At 50.5% G+C, this 22,939-nt stretch overlaps 5 protein-coding genes across 16 annotated transcripts in view; 2 read left to right on the forward strand and 3 right to left on the reverse strand.

Annotated features, from left to right (window-relative positions):
* The first annotated feature begins 1,087 nt into the window (after positions 1–1,087).
* Nau (myogenic-determination protein nautilus) lies at positions 1,088–9,528 on the forward strand. Its single transcript, XM_076802379.1, has 5 exons — positions 1,088–2,243; positions 2,949–3,315; positions 3,702–3,872; positions 6,003–6,081; positions 8,907–9,528. The coding sequence occupies exons 1-5, from the start codon at positions 1,900–1,902 to the stop codon at positions 9,038–9,040; spliced, it is 1,095 nt and encodes a 364-aa protein (XP_076658494.1). The 5' UTR covers positions 1,088–1,899; the 3' UTR covers positions 9,041–9,528.
* Positions 9,529–11,383: 1,855 nt separating this feature from the next.
* Rtgef (Rho-type guanine nucleotide exchange factor) lies at positions 11,384–16,456 on the forward strand. 12 transcript variants are annotated; one of them, XM_076801708.1, is made up of 12 exons: positions 11,430–12,059; positions 12,134–12,260; positions 12,338–12,518; positions 12,583–12,798; positions 12,876–13,074; positions 13,146–13,382; positions 13,443–13,521; positions 13,618–13,742; positions 15,343–15,508; positions 15,761–15,862; positions 15,956–16,040; positions 16,118–16,456. In XM_076801708.1, the coding sequence occupies exons 1-12, from the start codon at positions 11,991–11,993 to the stop codon at positions 16,278–16,280; spliced, it is 1,749 nt and encodes a 582-aa protein (XP_076657823.1). In that variant the 5' UTR covers positions 11,430–11,990; the 3' UTR covers positions 16,281–16,456. The 12 variants fall into 12 exon arrangements, 8 of the variants coding, with proteins under 8 accessions (XP_076657818.1, XP_076657823.1, XP_076657821.1 ...); XM_076801706.1 differs by having other exon boundaries at positions 11,431–12,059; positions 15,343–15,523; XM_076801709.1 differs by having other exon boundaries at positions 11,436–12,059; positions 15,959–16,040.
* A 67-nt stretch (positions 16,457–16,523) lies between these two features.
* On the reverse strand, positions 16,524–17,209 carry Med11 (mediator complex subunit 11). Its single transcript, XM_076801729.1, has 3 exons — positions 16,953–17,209; positions 16,741–16,881; positions 16,524–16,663 (listed from the first exon to the last, which is right to left on the reverse strand). The coding sequence occupies exons 1-3, from the start codon at positions 17,026–17,028 to the stop codon at positions 16,542–16,544; spliced, it is 339 nt and encodes a 112-aa protein (XP_076657844.1). The 5' UTR covers positions 17,029–17,209; the 3' UTR covers positions 16,524–16,541.
* A 127-nt stretch (positions 17,210–17,336) lies between these two features.
* LOC143361971 (cytochrome b-c1 complex subunit Rieske, mitochondrial) lies at positions 17,337–19,035 on the reverse strand. Its single transcript, XM_076801731.1, has 3 exons — positions 18,813–19,035; positions 17,930–18,107; positions 17,337–17,843 (listed from the first exon to the last, which is right to left on the reverse strand). The coding sequence occupies exons 1-3, from the start codon at positions 19,033–19,035 to the stop codon at positions 17,552–17,554; spliced, it is 693 nt and encodes a 230-aa protein (XP_076657846.1). The 3' UTR covers positions 17,337–17,551.
* Positions 19,036–19,185: 150 nt separating this feature from the next.
* The window catches only part of LOC143361959 (uncharacterized), a 39,373-nt gene continuing 35,619 nt past the window's right edge, over positions 19,186–22,939 (reverse strand). The window contains exons 15-21 of the mRNA XM_076801701.1: positions 21,326–21,460; positions 21,120–21,260; positions 20,907–21,053; positions 20,663–20,826; positions 20,201–20,415; positions 20,038–20,142; positions 19,186–19,952 (exon numbers count right to left, since the gene is read on the reverse strand). Coding sequence (XP_076657816.1) covers positions 19,189–19,952; positions 20,038–20,142; positions 20,201–20,415; positions 20,663–20,826; positions 20,907–21,053; positions 21,120–21,260; positions 21,326–21,460 — 1,671 coding nt within the window. The 3' untranslated portion in view covers positions 19,186–19,188. The remainder of the gene's footprint in view (positions 19,953–20,037; positions 20,143–20,200; positions 20,416–20,662; positions 20,827–20,906; positions 21,054–21,119; positions 21,261–21,325; positions 21,461–22,939) is intronic.

Below are 22,939 nucleotides of genomic sequence, written 5' to 3' on the forward strand. Positions count from 1 at the left end.
GTATCCGCTACCCCTGTCCAAGTTGCTGGCGATTCCGATCCAATTCTCTGCCTTTGCCTCATTTCTTTTTTTTTCTCTGTTTGCAGTGCCAATTTCCATTGAACGACCGTCGGTAAGGGGAAATCGATCGAGCAGAGAATAGGAACGAAGCGGCGCCGTTTTCACCGTTTGACAGGAAAAAGCGAAAGTTTCGCGATTCGAGCGAATCGCCGATCGTCCGTGGAGTCGAGGAGACGCCGAAGCGTGTACCGAGGTCAGAGAAGTTGCGGTCCATCGTCGCCCCGTGGCCTGTAGCCCGTAGCCCGTGGCCCGTAGAAAAATGGGCGAGGCATTGCCCTTTGGTGAACTTTCAGCTTTGGCGGATGTAGGTGTCCCAGCCGACCGAATCCTGAAAGGAGGAGAGCGTGACCCGTTTTTCGTCTCGCTTCTCGAATCCAGACCGTTCGTCTTGCGCGATTCGCCCTTCTCGTTCGCGACACGATCGGATCCGAGCCGCCCCGAGATTTCACGAGGACCGTACCGCTCACGACACGGGGGTGGATCGCAACGCTACCCCTGCATACGGAACTTCGTTCCGCTCCACTCCGCTCCGCTCCATCCCGACGATATTACGCGTATACTTTCAGCTGACGCGTTCACGCGAACCGCCCGCGCCCGCCGATCAGCCGATCAGCCTTCGCGCGCGGCTAGCCAATCTTTCTCTCGATGCTTCCGATCGGCGATCGGACCCACTCGTTTTACAACAGTTTCTGCTCTTCAAGGTTGTCGGAAAAGTTTTCAATCCTTCCGGGTACCATGACCGGAAGCAATGCGAATCTTGTTACTCGGAAAGTAAAACTGCCGTTCGCAATCATATTTTATGTTGTAAAACTTTTCCGACAATTCAATGTCCGACCATCGAATTTCTGCTGGATTCGGGAAGAATCTCTTTCGAGCTAGATAACGCTGATAACGATGAACCGTGGTTTCTTAGTTATGCAAATTACAAGATTCGATGGCTCGGTGTTTCTCGATCCGAAACTGCTGCAGCGAATCGCGATCGGATCAAGAGGACGACAAAGGGTAGTCCTTCGAATTCTGTTGGCGAAGCGGGCGAGCGAGAAACGACCGCCGCGCCAAGCAAAGTCTAGCGAAGCTGCACGCGCTACCGCTGGCTCCGATCGCCGAAGCGTAACTCCCCGCTTGTAATCGTGGAAAAGTCGAAACCACACCCTGTCGAGAGATTTGGCCAGCCACTAGAACGGCCCAGGGTAGCGAGGAGGCGGATCGACGACGGGTCCGAGAGGATTCCGATGAGTCCTAATTGGTCGGGCTCTTGTCGAAAATAATCCGACTGGGTGTAACCGGGGGCTAAACGATGCTCGTAAAGCGTCCCAACGGCGTGGACTACGCGTGCGTTTCGGCGAACGAGGATCTCGGTCTGGCGAGCGAGTAGCTACGAGCGTCGACGAGCGTGTACGAGCTTGCGGCTCGCACTCGCGCACGCTTTCGTATCGCGCGCGCCGGCTCCGTGGAAGCCCGCAGCTTCAATCTTCCTCGAGACTTTGCTTCGGTCCACGATATTCGACGATTCCGGGCCTCTCTTCTCTTCTTTCTCGAATACGATTCGTGTTCTCGCGCGGTTCTACTCGCGGTTCGCAGATCGGAAGTTTCACGATCCGATCCGGTCCGATCGAATTCGATTCCGACGATCGATAGCGATGCGCGTCGCGTCGTCCTCGGCATGACGATCGGCCGAACCGTCGCGGATCGTGGATCGCCCATCGAACCAGCGCGGAGCCAGCGTGCGAAGCAGTTTCGACTTCAACGAATCTCTTTCCATCGTTTACGGTTGTTTCGCGAGGAAGAAATCGGTCGACGTGTCAGAGAATTTCCGCGGAACCGGCGAAGCTGCTCGAGATGACGCTCGTGACGAACGCGGTGTCTTACGCGTGTCAAGCGGCTGGCAGACCTTCTTACGACGCGTTTCGGCACCATCAGCTGCAACTCCGCCAACAGCCCAACCACGGGCACCGCTACCACGACCGATTCCACCAGCATCGACATCATCACCGCTACCATCATCATCGGCGCCGACGCGTCTACGCCCCCGACGAGAGCCCGACGATCGACTACCTGCAGGAGTACTTGTCTGGGAGGAACTTGGACCAGGAGGATGGGAGAAGCATCGTCGAGACAAACGAGAACGTCTCGACGCTAGAGTCAACGAGCTCGCAGCGTTGCCGCTACGAGCATCGTCTCGGGTAAGCGTTCGTCCCGCGTTCTCGCGAATAAGCTTTCCTCTTTCTTTCCCGTGGAATCGCAAAAGCGGCGCAAACAATCCGGCAATCCAGTGAATTTTTCGTACGGAGAACTCTATGGCGTGGAACAACGCGCGCGCGTTCCATGAATGCGCTCCTCGTGGTTTCTCGCCGCCTCGTCGAGCGCCGTCGTTATTCCGAAGGGAAACGCGCGGATGGATTTACAGCGCATTAAGCCATTTTCGCATCGTACCTCGCGTTCCTTTTCTCCGTGTCGCTCGTCGCAACGATCAAGGTAGACGACGCGACGGGGATCGTGCTCTTCCGACCACCTGGAACTAGTCCAATCGCGTCGGACCCGATCCGTCCGCCAAACTCCTGTTACGCGAGGCGAACGTGTTTTCTTGCTTTCTTCTCACCCTGTTCTCTCTCTCTCTCTCTCACCCTCTCTCTCTCTCTGTTTCGCCTCTCGGTTGCCATCTTAAATCTTCATGATAGTCGATCGATAGAACGGTTTATCTTTGAACCTTGGAACGCATTTTGGTATTTGGGTTGATCGCGCGAGCAATAGCGAAAGATATTGATTCGTGTCTCTAAAAGCAGATCTCGGGGAAAAAGACGAGTTTTGTTGGTTTAGCGTCGGTAAAAGACTGAAGAGAATCTCGAAGAGTATAGAATGTGATATTGGGCCGTTTTGGTTGTTCGCAGGTCGCAGCCGTCACCGTACGCTTTGGACTCGGACGACGCGTCGTCGGTGGTGTCCGCGGACGCTTCCGCCGATTTCGAGACGGTCTCGATCGAGGCGGAAGAGAGCAACGAAGCGAACGAATCGAACGAGCCGAAACGGTCCGTCGAGGCGACACAGAGGGGCCATCAAACGAACGAGAAGAACGAGAAGAACGAGAGGAACGAGACCGAGCACGTGCCGCATCCCCACGCTGCGTTGGACGCCGCGGCCTCGACCCACGGGCCTCGCAGATGCCTTCTCTGGGCCTGCAAAGCTTGCAAAAAGAAAACCGTCACCGTCGATCGTAGAAAAGCGGCTACGTTGCGGGAAAGACGGCGTTTGAGGAAGGTTAGTGTACGCGAGTCGAGCGTTTCTTCCGCTTCTCCGTTTCTCCTGGCTCTACGCTCTCGTTAGAGGGACAGGAGTTTCTAGGGTTCTGCGAGGACCGTCCTGCGTTCCGAACAAGAGGAAAACGGTGGCGTGGTTCGAGCGACTCAAAGGAAACGTTTAATCGCTGGAAGACAGACCGTTATCGGAAAGTCCTTCGTGCCCGAGGCCCGAACTTGAATATCTAATCCGATGACTCGTTCGAATCGATGGAAAGGGAAACTACGATTCCATCAATTTTTAAAGTTTCACGGCCCGGTGAAGTTCAACGATGATTTGATTCGCGAAGAGAGAACTTTTTTCCGGCGGCCAGTATCTCGACGATTAACGGGTAATCGGGTTTCTAGGTGAACGAAGCGTTCGAGGTTCTGAAAAGAAGGACGAGCAACAATCCGAATCAGCGGCTGCCGAAGGTGGAGATCCTGCGGAACGCGATCGAGTACATCGAAGGGCTGGAAGCTTTGCTGCAGGCGAACGGAACCTCGGGAACGCAGGAGCACGGTTTTCCCGAGAACGCGGTACGTAAACGCGGCGACCTCTTTACGGCTGCGGAAAATGCGGAAAATGTGGAAAATGCGGGACGAGCCACGATATCCTGCATCGATGCGCGCCAAGGCTAGACGGCCGCGCGCGTACCAAGAGGAGGTCGTTTCTGCCAATTCCGCCGGAGTAGCTACTCGTGTCGCCGGCGACCAGTTGATATCGGTTTCCGATACCGTATTCCCACGCGTGTCAGAAATCTCGAAACTATGACGAGCGAGTGGTTTGTTATCGTTCTGGATGCTCTCTCTATCCCCCGGCATGCCGTTCCTCTTTGCTCCGCTCCGCTCCGCTCTGCTCTGTTCTGCGCCACGCGGGCCGTCGCACAGCGTCCCGTCGCTCGCGAATGGCTCGTTCGACGGCCCGTCGAAAAACCAACGGGGAATATTAATTCCGAGGGATTGTTCGAGGTCGAACGAACCATCGGACATGTGTTCAACACGTGTACAGAGGAAGGGAGCGTGCATCATCGTGGTTTTTTGCGAGATTTCGGAACAAGTTCGCTCCGGAAACTTGGGATCTCGAAATCTCGGAATCTCGGAATCTCGTCGCGACGCTTCGAAAGCCCCCGGCTCAGGACTAGGCTGTGAGACGTTTCTCGAGGGGATTATACAATGAAATATATTTGCCTGGCCTTCTACGTAAACCAGTCGGACCGCGCAGTCCGCTCTCTAAATATACGCTCCGCGACGAGCATCGATTCGAGCCGGCGCGATACACCCTGTTTTCGATCGTTTCGAAACAAAATCGACTCGCGTCCCAGGCTGTTCGTTGCTCCTTCTTTTCTATTCGACAATCGATTCGAATACACTCGTCTCGAGGAAGTATCGTTTGGGTGAAGGGAAATTTGTTCGCACCGTGGAACCGTGTCCACGCTGTAATCCAGCCCGAGAAGACCGGACCGATATCGAGGGCACGGAGCCATCTTCCAGAGCAAACATCGCGTTCATTTAAACCAGAGTCTTAGCACGACTCGGCGACGCGACGCGACGGTATCCTACTTAACGATAAAAGCCTCTCGGGCCTCGCTCGGCTGCGCTGCACCGCGTCACGGTGTCTTTTTCCCCTGGTTCTGGAAATCGTTTCAGCGGCAAGCGGTAAATTTCTGTTGACCCTCGGTCAGCGAACTAGGAAACGCCTGCCCGGCCATCGCGGTCGGTCTATTCCAACCGAGAGTACCGCTATTTTTATTTCCGATGAAAATCCTGAATCTGGATGGCTCGTAGACGGGGATGAGACCCGAGGCTGCTTTTCTCGCCTGGGGGTCGCGAGACGACAAACCACTCGCTCCCTCTTATCTTTTACCTGACGCTCTTCCGAGCGCTTCCTCGATCGAAACGTATCTCCTCCGGGGACACCGGTAGTCCGGTAGAGGTGGCCGGTTTCTCGTAAACGCGACAAGTTGCGAGCGCGCGTGGATGTGCGTGTTACTGTCTGTTCGAGGCTCGTGACTCGCGGCTCGCGGCTCGCGATCGCTGCTGCTAGGCCGCGGTAAGTGCCGCGAGGAACTGCTTTCACTCCGAGAATAGTTGGCCACGACACCGCATATAGATGCGCCGCGACAAATAAAGGAACTCGACTCGGATAAAATGTGTACGCAGTGTTTAGTGGCCTGCAGAGCGGAGGAATGAATGAGGGAAAGAAGGCGAAAGGGATCAGAGAACTCGACGCCGATCGGCATTCCGGCGGCTGCTCGAGGATCCTCGTCCACCCTTCGTTCTCTGCCGAGAGTAGTTCTCTTCGCGTTCCTCCGCACTGGGTGCAGGGTGTTTTTCCAAATTTCCGCGCGACGAACGGTCGAATGGCCGCGCGCACTTTCCACGCGTTTCATCCCCTACCAGGCTCCTTCCCCGTCCCACAGGCAATCCAACCACTCCTCGGCGGACCGAGGATTGCGCGAGTCCCTTGCCGAACGCCACGATTGACCTACATTTCGCGAGCGATCGAAACGAACGAGCCGCGACACCGCGCGTGTCCTTCGTTTCCCGTTTCCCATCTCCCATCCCCCATCCAACCTCCCCTCGTTCCGTCTTCGGAGGCTCGTCTCCCCGCAGCCGATTTCCTGCTTCTCCGGTTCGCGAATCAAAACAAGATTGTTTCGTTTGCAGGGCGCGGACTCGCCGCGATACGTCACGGAGAGGCTCAGACAGTTCTCGGACCCCCTGGCAAGATTTCAGCCCATCAACGGTGAGTGAACGAGAGGGCCGAGGTGGGAGCGAATGCTGACGAAATAACGTGTACGCTCCGTTTCGGAGGCAAAGCGAGGCGAGGCGAGGCGAGAAACGCTCGGAACGCTTGAAACGCTCGGATAGACGAGATTGTCTATTAAGGAGGCAGCGACGGACGCATCGACCGGCCCTTCTTCTTCGTCGGCGTTTCCGAAACACCGGATCGCTCTTGATTCTGATATTTTTAAGTAGATTAATGCCAGACACGAGACGCAGCATTAAGCAGATCGGTATTAATGAGTTTTGTCACCCTTGAGTGACACTCGGCTTCTATTCGGTTACACTCGCTGCTATAGATAGCCCACCCGTGAGCTTCCGAGATGCAACGATCTCATCTCTCGGTGGAGTGGCTGCTTCTACCGCGTATCCCTCTCGGCCCCTCCTCGGCGTCGAGACGAGAGACGAGCTTACCGCCTAGCGGCACGCGTCACGAGTCACGAGTCACGAGTCACGAGCCGCGGCCAGTCAGCCGTCAAGCTGGTAGCTCTCGCGATCCTACCACCTTCGAGAAACATCAGAGGTGTTCCTCTTCTACGAGGAACACGAGAAAACCCGTAGGCATCGGCACCGCCGAGATCAGGTATTTCTCCGTTGTAACGATGCTGAGGAACAACGGAGCCGTGGCGCGCCGGCTTCCCGTCGATTCACCTCCTTGTTTCTTGCTATTTTCGCGCGACATTCGTAAAGTTTCTCGTTTTTCCGAGCTGTACCGAAAATGCGGCGGAATTAATTGGCCTACATTCTGAAAATAGACGAGCAGCCGTGTCCGTTCGCCCATCCGGATAGCACGCAGACTCGCGCGGGACGATCGGGAGTCGACCGAATGCTCGAACGAGCAACCATCGATGACACCGATCGAACAAACACCGGCGAACACCGTCGCCGGTTTACAATGCTGCGGGGCTCGCCTCGTCTCGTCTAGTCTCGTCTCTTGGCACGTATCTCGCAGCGCGGGAAATCACGGAATCCCGATCGTTAAAATAACTCGGGATTCGTTAACGTTAATGAATACCTGGGAATCGGCGAGCGTGACACATAATTCAGAGGGGCGAAAGGGTAACCGTACATCGGGCAAGACGAGTGGGAGCAAAAGGCGCGTGCCGTGTTCGGTGTGCTCGTCGCGTGCTACCGAACGGCCAACTTATCGTCGTCTATTCGCACTACCGGTATTTCGAAACACGGGCTGCACTCGATGCGTTCAGACAAGAGGAGACAAGAGCGAATCGCGAAAGGAGGCTCTCGAGCCCTGATAAATAGAGGACCGAGCTACCGGTACCTCTATAACTCACAATCGCACCGCTACGCCTCCGCTTCAACCTCGGTCTCAGCGAGAGGAAAAAGGCGACGGCACTGCAGCCCCTCTGTAGGAATAGACGCGGCTACGGCTGTGGCAACGAGAAACAAGCTCCTCCGGTGTCGCGACGGTGCCAAGCGATTTACCGAACCGTAACCCACTAACGTAGACTCTGATCGTTTTAATTAATGCCCCGCGGTTGCGTCCCATTTAGTCGGCGTTGTCTCAAAAGGATCCTCGCCGTTCCGACCGAACGCGTTCTACGATCCTGCCGCGGGGAAGAAGCGCGACCCGCAATCGCAACAACGAGAGATTCCGAGTAAATGTCCAGAAGAGAGAGAGAGAGAGAGATATCCTCGAACGATCCCCGAATCTTGATTAGGGGACAAGATTCGATGAACAGTATTCTGGGTTGCGTCGGTCGCGAACATTTGTAGCGATGCGAATCGGAGGATCGTTGAAAGACGAGAAAACTCGAAACGCTCGAAAGTGCCATATATTGCCACGGTACATTAGTATGACGCATCGTCGCCGGATCATCCTTTTGCCGACGGAGCGCAATGCGCGTTTAAACGCAAACGAAGTCGCGGCCAAAATACATACTTTACTGCATCCAGATATTCGTAAACGTCTCTCGAAAATCCCGTCGGCTCTGTCGCTTGGCTGATTTTCCTCCCGAGTGTCTCTCTTTCTTCTCCTCCTCTTCCCCGTCTTCACTGCCCGTCCCTTTCTGTTTAGCAGAACCTCGTCTAAATTCGCGTTTCTACTATTCCTCGTATTTTTCGATTTTCTCGGCTTCTCGCGTCCAGAGTGCAACGGGGCTTGTGCACGCGCGATCAGCCCAGGCAACCTCCGACAACTTGTAAGCAGCGTAGCCGAGGGGGGCGCGGGTTTTCCTGTCGGTGTTGCGAGATCGGGATGTCGCGTCGTCGCGCGTCCGCCTTTCGTTAATGAGACCGAATCAAAGGTTCTTTGTGCTCTCCGTGCTCCGAGGAGACAGATCCGGCACGAACGGATCGCAATACACCAAGTTCTTTGAAGACAAACCGGCGCAATTAAGTCGCCTCGATTTACCCTCGTCAGAGATTTTCGTCGCGATTCAAACGCCGTTCGCTCCTCTTGCCGTTCTCATCACCGGCTCTCGGCCTCCGTTTCCTCGATCGATCGAATACGCCGCGATGATCGTCAGGATCGCAGTCGATTTCTGCCCGATTTCACTGGTCGAAAATTACACGCGTTTGGCAGGCAGCCGCGCGTGTAGCTTTTCCTGGACACGTCATGCTCGGAGAAATATCGTGTCGGAGATGCGATTCGTAAATCAGAGGCAACCGCAATTCGCCGGTTCACGCGCACGGCCGTTCTTCCACGGATCGATAGTTTGGATCTTTTCCAAAGAGCAACGAGGAATCGGGAACGGTTACCGTTCGGGATATCGCAAGGATAACACGTTCCGAATCCGGATGATAACGCTCCTACTGATCTGTTCGCAGGATTCGAGCAAGCGGAGTTGCAGCCTGCCCAGGTCACCGGAAGCAGCTTGGACCGTCTGAACATGATCGTGCAGAGCATCAACGATCCGTCGCGTCCGGTCGTCGAGCCGCACCAACATTCTTGTCACCACTGAGAACCAGGGAAACAGTATTAGAAAACACCGAACGACTGTTCTGTACTTAACGCTGGATTCGCCAACCGGATATCAAGTTCCTAAATCCGAGCCCCGAGACCCAACACCCGAGCCCAGACGAAATCTCTTCGAAGTTCGATTCATACGATCCTCGTTACCTCGCCGAACCACTTTCGATCCCTCTGGAGATCTAGTCCGATTCTCGAGAGAAACGCAGCGGATCAAAGCGAGTAGGAGAATCCTACCATCGCACATCACGATTCGCCGCATATTACGTGTACACTGTCCGACGACAGCGTGGATCCCGCTTTCGTGATTAATGAAAGGGGAGAGTACGCAAAAGCTGTATCTCGTCTTCGCTGAACAATATCTCCCTTCGTTAATGGAGAAACCTGGCCCATACTTTTTGCCGGTTGTGTACACGTACATGTATACATATTAACGAGTACGTTTCATCGCGCTATGCGACAATAAAGAACGCTAAAGCACACCGAGAGTCGCTTATTTTCCGTGCACTTAGTTGCTCGGCTCTTTCCGTCTTGAAACCTATCCAAATAGCTGTTTAGCCGCATTGCCCGGGCACCTGAACAAATTCTAAACTCGATCAAATCGGATTTAACACCGGGAATGGAAGAAAAAGAAGAAGGCTTATTACCGTGTCGGGTTACAGGCTGTAAAGAGAAAAATCGGTGATTGAAAACGGTCGTGCCTGCCCGTCGAGGATTAAATGGAGAAGACACGTCCCGGAATAGTATGCTCGAACGCTACTTGCTAAGTAGCCTGTTCTTCCCTCGTTTCTCCAGTCCCTAATGGCTAAATGGTTCGATCGCGGAGACAGCTGGAGATCTGGTCGATTTATGACCGCTATCTCGAACAGTCGACACCGCCGTCCTGACGTGCGGCGAGGCGGCACGACGCAAAAGACCAACACAGGAAGCAACAGATTTTTTCTAGGCTTGTAAATTCGACAGTTGGTAAAGTTGACACAGCAACGCCGCGATCCCTTCCCCGACGCATCGGCACGTCTTCGGGATACCTTCTCGGCACGGTGTCCCACGACTCGGGGCTCATGTCCCGTGGGACACGCATCCGTGCATCTGCCGCCGCCCTCCTTATTCCTAAATGGAACACCCCTCCGTACCAATTTTCTATTTCTCTGTTTTTAGGAACGCGGTGGGACGATTGTGTCACGTACCGGACCACCGGATACGAGCAGGCACCCCTCCAGGGGATGGTACGATTAGTTCGAGTTAACGTCTCGGCGAATAGCGAAAATACGTGTTCCCAATCGACGATCCCATTCTTGATCGTGTTCCGGTTCCGCCAGCCGGTCTCGCCCGTTCGAATCTGCGATCTGGCAGATCACGGCAATTAAAGGAAAAGCTCGAAAACAGTTTGGTGTTCGGCAGCCGGGGTTGCTCTCGACATTAGCCGAAAATATCCATGTCGCGGGAGTAAGAATAGTAGGGGACGACATAAATATTTTCGGAGTTACTGACCCGTCAAAATTCTCGGCACTTTGAGTCGGCGAACGTCTCTAGAACGGGCCGCCACGCGCCATGCTTTGACGCCGCTGTGTATTTTGCAGCCATCCAGCATTTTGCTTCTCCGAATTTAACACTCCGTGAAGCGATCATCGAAATAAATATCACTCGACACCTAGAACATTGACAAACAATTTAGTAATTTATTCGCTTGCAACCGATATCCCAGCCCGCCGAGATCTAGCGAAAGCGATCGGCGTTAGATTAAAGAGCTCTTACCGCCATCTACGGTTTCCTCGAAGAGATAGCAAACAATATCGCAGACAAGTCTGTGCAGAAACGCGATAACCACCTTGCGGTAAAACGGCCAAACGAACCATTCGTATGAAAGGGGATAAAAATTCAAAATGGCGCCATTCCACGTAGCGGCAAAACGGTCAACTGTCAGCCCAACGTTACCGACAAAAACGATTTTTTGAGATACGCTCAGAGTTGTAGGAGTGTGATATATTTCTCCAAATAAAAGACGTGTTATCTCTTTCAGTATTTATTTTAATCTGTTACAATTTGTTATGTCAATAATTTTGTTGGTAGGAAACCAAAAACAAAATAAATAATAAACAAATTAATCGATACAGAAATCTACATTATCTACAACCGCGACAGAGTGATAACACCATCACCATCTAGCGGAAAAAACTGGAACTAATCGACTACAAGCTTTTAATTTTTCAATTTATTATGAAATTTTTACCGGTTGTTTTGGATGAAATAGATACACAGGAGATACCTCTACAGTTGTACGATCAGCAAATATTTTGCGACAATTAATGAAAATTCAGCGTTGTTTCTGTCACGTATTCTGCGTACAGAGAAGGTCGGTAACGTTTGCCGCCAAATGCAGATTTTACGAAGCAAATGGTCGACGAGTTGTAGGATCTATTCTTACATTTTGTCCACGGCTTAGGCATCTGTTTGGTATTCATCCTTGCGAGTGACTAACCTATACCTATAGGCAGCTATAGGATATGTTTATAAATAGCTTCGCCTGCTGAGATGTCACAGACATCTGTACATCAAAGTATGTAACCTGTACGATTCCTCGGTACGACTGTTGTATCTAACATCATCCGTAGCTAATTTCGGATTTTCCAATTTGATCTAGTGACGATTCGTTATACGTGATCGGGTACAATTGACTGCACTTCCAGCGCGAAACGTATGGCTGAACGAAGCGAGTCGAATGTGCAACGGAAACCAATAAATGTAGAACTTATTGCATGATAGTTCGAAACTGTAACACAGTGAAATCATTTTTCTACGAAAATTTTGCGCGTGTGATGAGCGCGGGCGCAGAATTCTGCGCCGAAGGTCATTGTCTTATATTGTGCTTTCGAATTTGAAAAAGAGGGGAATAACAATTTCTCGGAACGTTTCTCGATTTTGGCAGTTTCCAGTCGACAATCATGTCGAAACCTGACGCGCCAAAGTTTGTTACCGCACTTTATTCCTTCAAAGGAAAAAACAATGACGAGGTGGGTCTCTGATTTCTTATTTTCCGAGTGCGATTGTATTTCGGTATTGATCGTGTTTATGATATTATTTGCAGCTATGTTTCAAAAAGGGAGATACGATACTGATAACGCAAACGGATGACGAAGGTTGGTGGGAAGGCACGCTGCACGACAAAACAGGATGGTTTCCATCAAATTATGTGAAGGAATGCAGGGCTTCAGGTATCGAATCGATGACTAACATATTTTTAGTTGTTCCGACGTTTTACTATCTGTTCTTATGATTTTATGGTCTTAAGACAGTGGACCCACCGCCATCTCAAAAATGTCCCCGGAAAAAACAGTGCAGGAGTCACCGATGCATCAGAAGCTCAACCGTGACATTGTACTAAAAGATATAGTTGACTCGGAAAGAGTGAACGTGGTAGAGCTCCAGGGTCTGACCAACAATTTTTTGCTTCCTTTAGAATCGGCTAACATGTAGGTACAATTAATATAGTATCCCAAGCGTTCCGACTAATATTTCAAACAATTGGAAGCACAGATTGACCAAAGAAGAGTACAAACAACTTTTGAGCAACGTACATGAAATTTTGGAAGCCCACCAAAGGCTGCTCACAAGCCTAGAAGCAGCTATAGCGCAGGGTTCTTCTTCGAGGGTCGGCAATCTTTTCTTAACCCTAGCGCCAAAGCTGAAGTCCATTCATGCTACTTATTGCGCGAATCATCCGCGAGCTGTATGCATTTTAGATCGTTATAGGTAATGCGTGAATCGATCGTTTGATCGCACTCGCGTGCTCAGCGAAACAACTGCTTTGCGATGCCCCGCTGTTTTAGGGACGAGTTGAACGAATTTATGGAACACAGCGGAGCAATATCGCCGGGAATTTTAGTACTAACGACTGGCCTAAGTAAACCTTTCCGGAGATTGGACAAATATTCTGCCATGCTTCAAGAACTGGAAAGATACATGGAGAAAAATCATCCTGACAGAGGTGACACCCAGCGCGCAATATCTGTGTACAGAGATATAGCGGTACGTTCGCTCAACTGTTATCCTGCAAACTAGGCTCTCGCTTTTCCTTTGTTAACAAAATTGTTATACAGGAACGATGCGCGTCCATTCGGAAACAACGCGAGCTAGCCCTCCAAGTATTAACTAGCGGCATTAAGGGATGGGAGGGAGAGGAACTAAGCTCGCTAGGAGAAATACTCCATGTCGGGGCTGTAACTTTAGCAAGCGGAACAACCGGTTTGGATCGCCGGGACAGATACTTTGTCCTTTTCCCTACGACCTTGTTGGTGCTCAGCGCAAGTCCTAGAATGAGTTCTTTCGTTTACGAGGTATGCTCGGATATTCTCGCGTTGCCTCTGTTGTTGCATATAAACCATACTTGCTTTCAGGGGAAGCTTCCACTGACTGGCATCAATATCATTCCAACGGAAGACAGCGAAGAAATTAGAAACGCTTTTGAAATTACAGGTACAGTGAACTCTAAGCGGAGCTTCTTCCAACTAACTAAACCTCTAAATCGACTAAATCTCTCGGTATCTTCTTTTCTTGTTGTTTTGCCTGTAGGACCGATGATCGAGAGCATCCTCGTGCTCTGCACCACCAAGGAAGACCGGCAATGTTGGATCGAACTTTTGATGCAGGAACAAGCGAGCAGCAACCTTGTAAAATCTCCGTCGACAACGTCACGCGTGAGTTGTAATCTACCTCCGTACACGCGCCTCTCGAGGTATTTCGCGAAGCTGGTAAAGAGAAAACTGATCCGCCCCGAACTACTGAAGAAGTTGTTGTACGTGCAGTATGTCTTGAAACCAGATTTAAGTAACGTGAAAGTGCGAAGGCCCAATATAACCACCTACGCGTTGCATCCGCTTCGAAGCAGCGAGGAATGCCTGTCAAAAGACTCTGACACGACTTCTTCCGAAGCGAAGGAAACGATGGAAAACCAACGGTACGATGAACCGATAACGTTGCGTAAATCTACTTTGACCCTCGAGGTGAAATACGCGTTGGGCGATATGGATCTTAGCACCGTGGGCATAACGAACAGTTCGACTTTGACGGAATTCGCGTCGGACCGCAACAGCCCTAGCGAATCCAGTAAAAGTTTGCCCGTCAGCGTGTTCGCTCGCGATCCCGCCGTGCCCGATGTCGTTGCCGCTGGCTACGAATTGCATCCTCCACTGTCCTTAACGAGCGTTCGTGACCTCAGTCGAAAGCGACCCGGCGATGCGAAAAGACACCTAACAGCCACTACGGTTGTAGTGAGTCAAGAAGCACGTGTCCAAGAGCAACAATCTAGCGTCGTTTCCGTCGGTCGATCGATTAATCGGACGCGTAGCGAGGACGACGAACATCGGTGTGACCCCGAGCATGAAACTCACGGTAGATCCAGCATTCATTCCTCGGACTCGGGAATGGTCGAGTGTTACCGGCTGAACTCTTGTAAATCTTGTATCGGTAATAAGTACCAAGCCGGCGTACCCGGAAGACATTCTTTCTACGAGAGCGAGAACGATGAGAACAAGTTCGAGCATCAATGCATTTGCACGTCGCCGTTCGATTCGACGCCCAGGGACAGCGCGCACCTGTCCGATCTGTCGAGAAACGCGGACCACGCATCGAGTTCCTCGATCTGCAAGGTCGCCAGACCTCTGGGCGACGTAGACGAGACAGAAGTGGAAGAGGACGTAGCCGACACGCGACCGGACAAACTCGGGCATTCGGCCACGCAGAAAAGGTTTACGCAACCGATACCGTACGCGCACCAAAACGTTGTAAAGAAAGTCGGAAGGAAGCCGATCCAACCGAACGCGAAACACGACTACGGAGAACCGGGTCGAGTCTATACGTCGGGGCTGTACGCTCATTGGTGGTTGAAGAAGTCTATACCGATTTCTGGATGCACGGATCAAGGCAAGCTTCCATGGCATGGCTGTTTTCTTTCTTTTTCATTCGTTCAGTTAACATCTTCACCCGTTTTGACTTACTAATTCTACAATAGATATTGTACACTTATGTAACGAGCGTATGCTTCAGTTTCACCACAGCCATGTTGTGTGAAGCAAGCTTTCGCTTTTCTAATACGTTGTACCATTCGAAGAGACGACCGACCACTCTCGTCTTGTCGATCGGTCGATCGGTTTGCGATTTTGTGTATATTTGTGGAGAGTATTGACACAACGAGGCTTTCGAGTTTATAATCTCACTTTAGCGTATTTAGCGATGTAGCTACTATGCACTACCATGCGTATCATCTTGTGTAACGCTCGTTGCTCATGGTCACAACAGGTCTGCAGTCAACAGAATGGGAAACAACAGTCTCACCCGCAACCACAACCACAACCGCAACAACAACGATCGATTGCGGATCAGTGTCCACCTTTAGGGATTAGAAAGGCTTGGTGCATCGCTTCGTTACGTCCAGCTCCTCCACTCTACGCTTTCAGGGCATTTGGTAAAACCGATCCGAGTATGGATTTATCACGGGCACCACGACCGTGCAGTACGAATTCAACATTTCAAATCTTCAAAACGGCGTTCAGTATTCCCTCTCTATACATGCATGTATAGCCAGTACCTTTAGAAACAACTGAAAAAATCTAGAGAAAATTTTACACATCGGTGTCAGTTGTAAGGGGGGAATACTGTTAACTGCTAGGAGCTAGGAGGAATAGTAACGCGCTTCCTTTTCTTTCTTTCTTTTTAGATGAACGGCAATTTGAAGAGGACGCGACTATACTGAAGGTTATCGAGGCGTATTGCCTTACCGTGAACGCTAGGTTCACCGTACACTCTGGGGAATCGACTTGTAGGTCACCGATCGCATTTCAGATTGTTTTTTAAGACGGATCGATCTCGAATTAGCAATAATCACGTATCGTTTATTGTGTCTGCGTTCCAGCAGTGTTGGATTACGGATCGCAGAAAACACGCGATAGAGCATCTCTGACGCACAACAAGGGAGACTGGGATTTTTGTAACAACAGGTAAACGTTTTCGGTATATCCCGATCATAGCTATCCACGATCTAACTGTCAGTCGCTCGCTTTTACTCCGGTTTCAGGACATTATCGGAAACGGTGAAAACACTGAAAAGTCAAATGACCGATTTGCAATCACAAATGTCTCTATTGACCAAACAACTGGACGAGGAAAGAAGATCTCGGCTTTCATTGGCCGCCGCGGTGAAGCGAAGCATGGGCGTTGTAGATGGATCGATGCCCTGACACTTTCCCCAAATTGAACGGAATATTTTTTGTAGCGACAACCGAACCTTGGACACGGACTTTTTCGCTCTCTACTGCCATCGTGATTTACACGTTTGCAACCGGAATGTTCCTTAGATCGCAAATTTCCTACGATAGGCGTGGATTCATCATATGTAAATAAACATTTTCCAAAAGTATTTGTACCTTTCTTTAGATGTTAACCTTAAAATTAGAAGTAACAGAAGATAATTCGTCGAGGTGAGAAAGCCTTCAGAGTTTTCATCTCGGTTTGTTTTTGACACGTTCCAGTTCGTTCACTCGACTTCGCGCGTGTTCTAACCTATGCCACGCCATTTGCAGAACCTTTTGACTCGCGTAACCGGAACCTTCGTGCGGTTGCCCTGATAAACAACAATACCGTTTCAAATCCGAAGAATCGATTGAAAGTTACTTTAGCCATTTGATAAGTTGTCCTTACCTGTCGAAACTTGGGTTAAATAATTGATTTGTTCGCTCAACTTTGATTCTACGTGACCCAAGGTTTTCAAAAACTGTTGCGTCTGTGCCTCCGCTTGCTTCAAGCTAGACTTTTCTTTGCTCAGCTCTACGAATGCTTGTCCTGCGTAACGGAAAATTGATGACACAAGTTTTTCATCGCCAAACTAGAATCGAGGAAGAAGTGTCGCTTACCTGCGCTTTGCAAACACACGATAATGTCCTTTTCGATCGTTTCCAAGATCTGTATCCTTTCCATTGGTGGCGTCATAATGCAAGGCAATTTCTTGTATTCTTTTCGGTTCGATAATTCGGTAAGAAATCGTAACAGAAAAGAAAAATCCGTCAACGCGAGTCGTATGACAAGACCGCTTACCGGTGGTCAACAAGTTCTCTCTCTCTCTCTCTCTCTCTCTCTCTCTCTCTCTCTCTCTCTCTCTCTCTCCCGACTGGCATAAACCGTGCTTTGAAAATCACAGTAAAACCATACGAGTCGAGCTAAAATTACTCTCCATCGTCTGCGGTGTAATTAATCACCGCGTTGATAATTCATATGAAATTTTATTAATAATAAATATTCTGTACCAACCATAGATGTCGCCACGAGGTAGCTGGTATGGCGCGACAGAGGATATTTTCGAGTTTCCACAATGAGGCCCGTGTCTGGATCATCGTCATTGGTGTCTGCACTTAACGAGAATTAAACGGAGAACGAGAAAAACGAGGAAAAAATGAGGGATGAAGAAACTGAGGGTAAGAACGAATTGATAATTGACATTGGATCGACATCGATATCAACCGACGAGGATAGCGTTGTTATCGAGAAACTCGTATTCCGGTATTTCCATGTTGGTGGGGGCTGGTCCTTGACGTATGCGACCAGCTCCGTCGAAGTGCGAGCCGTGACACGGACAAAAGAATCCTCCGGGGATATTGCCAGCATTCGGAATCGGAATGCATCCGAGATGCGTGCAGATTCCAATGACGACCAACCACTCGGGCCTTTTGGCCCTTTCCTCGTCGGACTCCGGATCCCTCAATTGCGAGAGATTCACCTGTCTCTCTTGGTCTATAATGGATTGTGGGCTGAAACACCGCGTACAGGAAAGTCAAGAGAATCAGGAAAATCAGGAAAACTCTGAGAAAACTCGATCGTTTCCTGGAAGGCTTACCGGTGATACACGAATACCGGTTTTCCCCGCCACTTGGTGATCAAGACTTTCCCTACGGTTATATTTTCCAAACTAATTTCGGCCTGCGCCTCCGCTAGAACGTCCCGCGATGGGGATAAGAACAGAATGTAGTGTAAGATGTGAGACTTCAGCCCGTACATGCCTGCAACGCTAAACACTGTCAACGAGACAACCGTTACATCATTCTTGCTTTCTCCCTCTGGCGAATACCGCTACTTTCCCTCGTTATCATCGCGCGCCGATGACTCGGCAATAGCCACCTGACCAGAGCAAAAATGGATCGCCCTGTACATACATAGATTTAGTATCGAATGCACCATGGGCCATGGGTGCCTGTGCCTGGTATAGCGATGCAACGCTAACGAGGAAAAACTATCGGGCAAACAAGAATATTCGTGCCGCTTCTAGATTTTGCCGTTATTAAACTGTACGTGCACGCGTTGTATCGATTAAACGCGAGCTTGTGTACGCTTACGCGAAAGCTTGTTGAACACTTTAGAGTTTACGTAACTATCGTCCGATTTAATTAGACAACCATTTACGATATCGACGATTCTAAAATCGACCGAATCGATTAAAACGGCACGAATTTTCTCGGTTAACCAATAGGTTACGTTCACGTTTCATTGTTCGATTCGTTTAGAGTTTAGGACAGATCGTGTTAGAACGTAGACCGTTGTAGAATTTCCAGTGGAACAAATTATTATACTTTCTTTATTTTCAGTTGTTTCAATATCGAAAACCGATACGGATTAGTCAACATAAGTAGTTTACCCGAAGGTGACGCCGAACAAAGAGAACATTTGTCAAAAGGGTGCGGTTGCGGTTTGAAAATGAACGGCCGGAAGAAGGATTCACCCACCAAAAGACGACACGGAGGCTTTGAACCTTCGTTCATCCACGGATTTTGCAGCGGACACGTTGGGATTCTTAAGAGATTTCTTGCGGTAATCTTGGAAACTGACTTTCGGTAGATCCGAGTGGGCGTATCGGTTTCGCAGACGAGCGAAACTTGCGTTTAGGCAGCTACCGAGTTTTCGGATCGACGCGGAGAGATCGGTCGACGGTACCCTGAAGCACGCCATTTTACACCGTTCTCTGTGATCTGGGATCTGTCATCCGTCAGCTACGATTCGTATCATGGTTTCGGCTGTTTAGAAAACAGTCGAAAGTCACTGTGAAACGACACAAGACTCGATATTGTCGCAGCAGAATCGATTAAGAACATCTGCGAACAGTTAGAGTCGGTTCGCGAGGAAATGGAGAGTGGACATCAAGATCGGGAGGATGATCGAAGAAAAAGCAAATAATTCGGCGGCTGCACTGTCCGGCAGTTTGTCGAAGTTTCGCATGTATATGCCGAAGGTAGATATGTCGCTGGTCGGTTCTTTGAGGTTCATCGTGAATCGGGTTGCGTTTTCAGTAACATTCCATTCCTTAGAGAAGGTCCATCGTTCGAACGGAAGCAGCGTGGAATTCAATGCGCTGGGTAATGTCAGCACTCTGGTCAAATTACGGTCGGTCGTGGTTATATCAATATTTTTGAACATCACATTCGACGGTTTAACAACGCCGCAGGACGCGACCGATTCGTCGGAGCATTGCGTCACCGCGCAGGCTGCAATACCGGCTTCCGCCGTGGAGCCATAAAAGCGACATCCGTTGAAAGCTACGGCCCGATAGAAGCTCGAGGTCTCGTTGCCGTCAGGAACCTTGCTGCCACGAAAATGGCAACACAAGCCCCCATGACAAACAGTTTCGTCGAACGACGTCTCGGTCAATGGAACGGTGTTGAACTGCTGGATGCTGTCGCGCATAACTTTAACCCCGACAACGACATCCGTCGTGATGTTCAGCCGGTAGCAACTCTCAGCTTTGTCCTCCGGCGGGTCTCTTTTTGGGAACAACGGTACATCCTGTGATGGCTTTTTCGGCACCCGAGAGACCAGCAGTCGGCTTCGCGATTTCTCGGTGATGGTCACGTTAGCTATCCCATCGGTGCCTGGAAAATCCCAAAGAGATCATCTTAAATATGCGCAGGAGTCGTCTTGATCCTCTCGAGAGTCCAAGATCAAGGTAATGCCTACCCAAATAAATGCCGCTTCCGGCGCTTCCGGCTCTTGGATTGTTGTACCCGGCCGCCAGCATATTCACGTCCTCGTTGTAGGACCATCCGTACTGCGTTTGAACGGCTGAAAGAGAACTCGAGCTCGAATAGTGTATCACGGTTTACGGGGCCGAAGAAGTTACCTGTGAGAAACGGTTCCTCGGAGAACCAGGCGGTGGAGTACACGATGTCCCTAACGCCCAGCTGCCTCGTTAGATTCAGCGCCGGAACCGGAAATAGTATGTCGAAGCAGATGAACGTACCGAACTTGACGCCGAAATCGGTGTCGAAAGTGACGATTTCCGGCGGCTGGACCACCGAGAATTGCCTCTCGCCGTAGAGATTAACCTTGCGGTACCTGCGCGCAACCGAAACCAATCACGCATTGCTACCCTTTATCCCTATAACCCTTAACCGGGTTCAAACTTCGGATCGGATGCACCTACTTCTGGTAATACCGACTGTATCGCTTTAATCGATCAAGAAGCCGACCAGCGAGCAGAAACGCTCATACGAGCCGGGAATATGTATTGCCCGAGTTTTACAAGCTACAGAAAAAAAGGTTGGGTTTGGATTAGGCCTAGCAGAGAGAAAGAGAGAGTCACCTGGCTATTATTTCCCCTGCTCGGTCGAATGCTACGTTTGTGTTGTGGTAGACCGTTTCGTTCAGGCCGGATTCCTCGTTGTGATGGCAACATTCTTTCTCAGCAATGTTTGCTACCAGATAGATGCTGTTTGTCCGCGCCGCGCACGATAGCTGCTTTAATGTCTGCGCAAACATCGGCGAACTTCTTCAGACCTGTTTCGAGTACACGCTGCTCGGGAAAAGCTTCCCGATAACTGACTTACTGGGCTGACGTCGCTTCGATCCCCTGTACACGGAATGTACTTATCCTCGGGGGAAGGTATAACTGTCGTCCACGGATCCATCTCAGGTTTCGGGGGTAGATTGACGGACGTTAATCCGTCCTCCGGGAACACTATAATGTCGGCGCCCTGAAAAACGCAAACGCACGGCCGAATAGAAAATGCGAAATACGAAATCACCGGGAGAAGGCTCACCTGTTGTTTCGCCTGCTTCGTGAATTCGGCATAGCTGTTCACGTTCGTCTGCAGAGTCACCTCGCCGTTCTTAGGCTTGATGTACGGGGAAAATTCCACCACAGCCCCGACATAGTAATCCTTCGGCTCCTGCTCCGTCACCTGCGAGCAAGGGATGCGTGTCGGCTCGACTTTTAATTCCCGGGCAAGTTACAGCTTGCTTTTACCTGTTGCGAGAACTGCACCAGAGTCAGCAACAGCAACAGTCCCAAAGGACCCACAGCGACGCGCATGGTTGCTCGATGCTCGCGTTCTACCCTACTCGTTACCGAATCCCTGGATGCTCGTTCTCCTCGGTCGCTCTGGAACAATACGTCGATCTAAACTGGCCGAACGCGTCGCAGCTTCTGGAGTGATTCAACGGAGGACAGAGGACGGAGAGTGGAAAGAGTCCCCGATAAGGAGGAAGTTGACGCGGTTCTAAATGAAGATCTCAGGTGAATGGATATCTCGGAAGACGAGGCCGGCGAGACAAAGGCAACGCTCGCTCGCTCGCTCGCGACGGGACTTCCCGGAAAACTCCGTTCCAAAGTTCCCCGAGAGCGGCCGAATCTTTTCGTCGCGCGTCGGAGAAGTTCGGACAACGTTGTTCGGTACTGTGCAAGCCCCACATTCCGCAGATATCTCCCATGTATAATGTATGGACCTTGTCAGTGCCATCTGACTTATGTCCCTCAACTAAAACAGCTGTACGATTCTACCCTTGTACACATACACACATACCTACTTTACGGTTACTTCAAACTTAGAAGTCATCGATTGTTATCGCTTGTTATTGTCGCTATCGGATGTCGTTGTCTGATCGCGCTGCGTAATTTAATTGGTTTTTCCGAACAACACGGTCGGGCGAGACTTCGGAATCGAGTCGAGAGTTTCGGGTGCGTTCGAGGTTCTTCCTCGTAGATAGAGTCATCCCTGTGCTCGAAGGACGCTCATAGGTCGAAATTAACGACACGTGGATCTCTTAAGTGCATCTGCGCGTGCAAATGATTTCGTACCGTGGAAAGTTTAGCCAGAGAGGAAATGAGAGAGTGCTCGCGTCTGCGTCCGCAGCAGTTGTGACAAATTCCTTTCGGTTCTTCCCTGGCCTGCAAGGTCTCCCGATTTAAAATCGTTTGTTTCCGCGCTGGTTCAGCGATCGACGCTTCGACACACATTCGCGTGGCGTGTTCTATCGTAATTTCGATTTTCGGTGAAATTACAGCGGCACGAAATCAACGTGTATTTGGGTCAACCGAGCAGAACGGCGAAACATTGTCTTCGCGGTGGCTATTCTTGTACAATAAAATAACTACGTGTTTCGCGGACATTTTTTTCGGAAATTTCGTGCTCCGAAGAGCCGGTTTTCGGTTGTGTATTTCACGGTCCGCGTTTAGGGCTTTGAATACAAGAAAAAGAGAAAAAGTAAATGACACGTGGCATGCTGGAAATTGAAAGAGGCTCGTCGACGATGAATAAAACTGGAGCAGCATTTTTCTGCATCCCGATTCGCAGCATCCCCCGCGCCGATAGACCCTCCCCAACTCGACCACACGGAACACCGATGATTCTCCCGTTACTCGGCGAACGACAGCGGATCTCTTCGATGATCGATAACTGTTGTTTCACCGCCGCCGGTTATCGCGTTATCGCGTTATCGCGTTATCGAGTCCGTCCACGTGCTATCAAAAGGTTGCCCGTGCCAACAAATTTCCGAATCGGAAACGGATGCTAACTGCTAATACTCGGACCGCTGATGTACTGTACATGGTACAGAATACAGACTACGGAGTACATACAGA

Source organism: Halictus rubicundus, chromosome 16 (assembly GCF_050948215.1).
Source record: "Halictus rubicundus isolate RS-2024b chromosome 16, iyHalRubi1_principal, whole genome shotgun sequence".
NCBI lineage: Eukaryota > Metazoa > Arthropoda > Insecta > Hymenoptera > Halictidae > Halictus > Halictus rubicundus.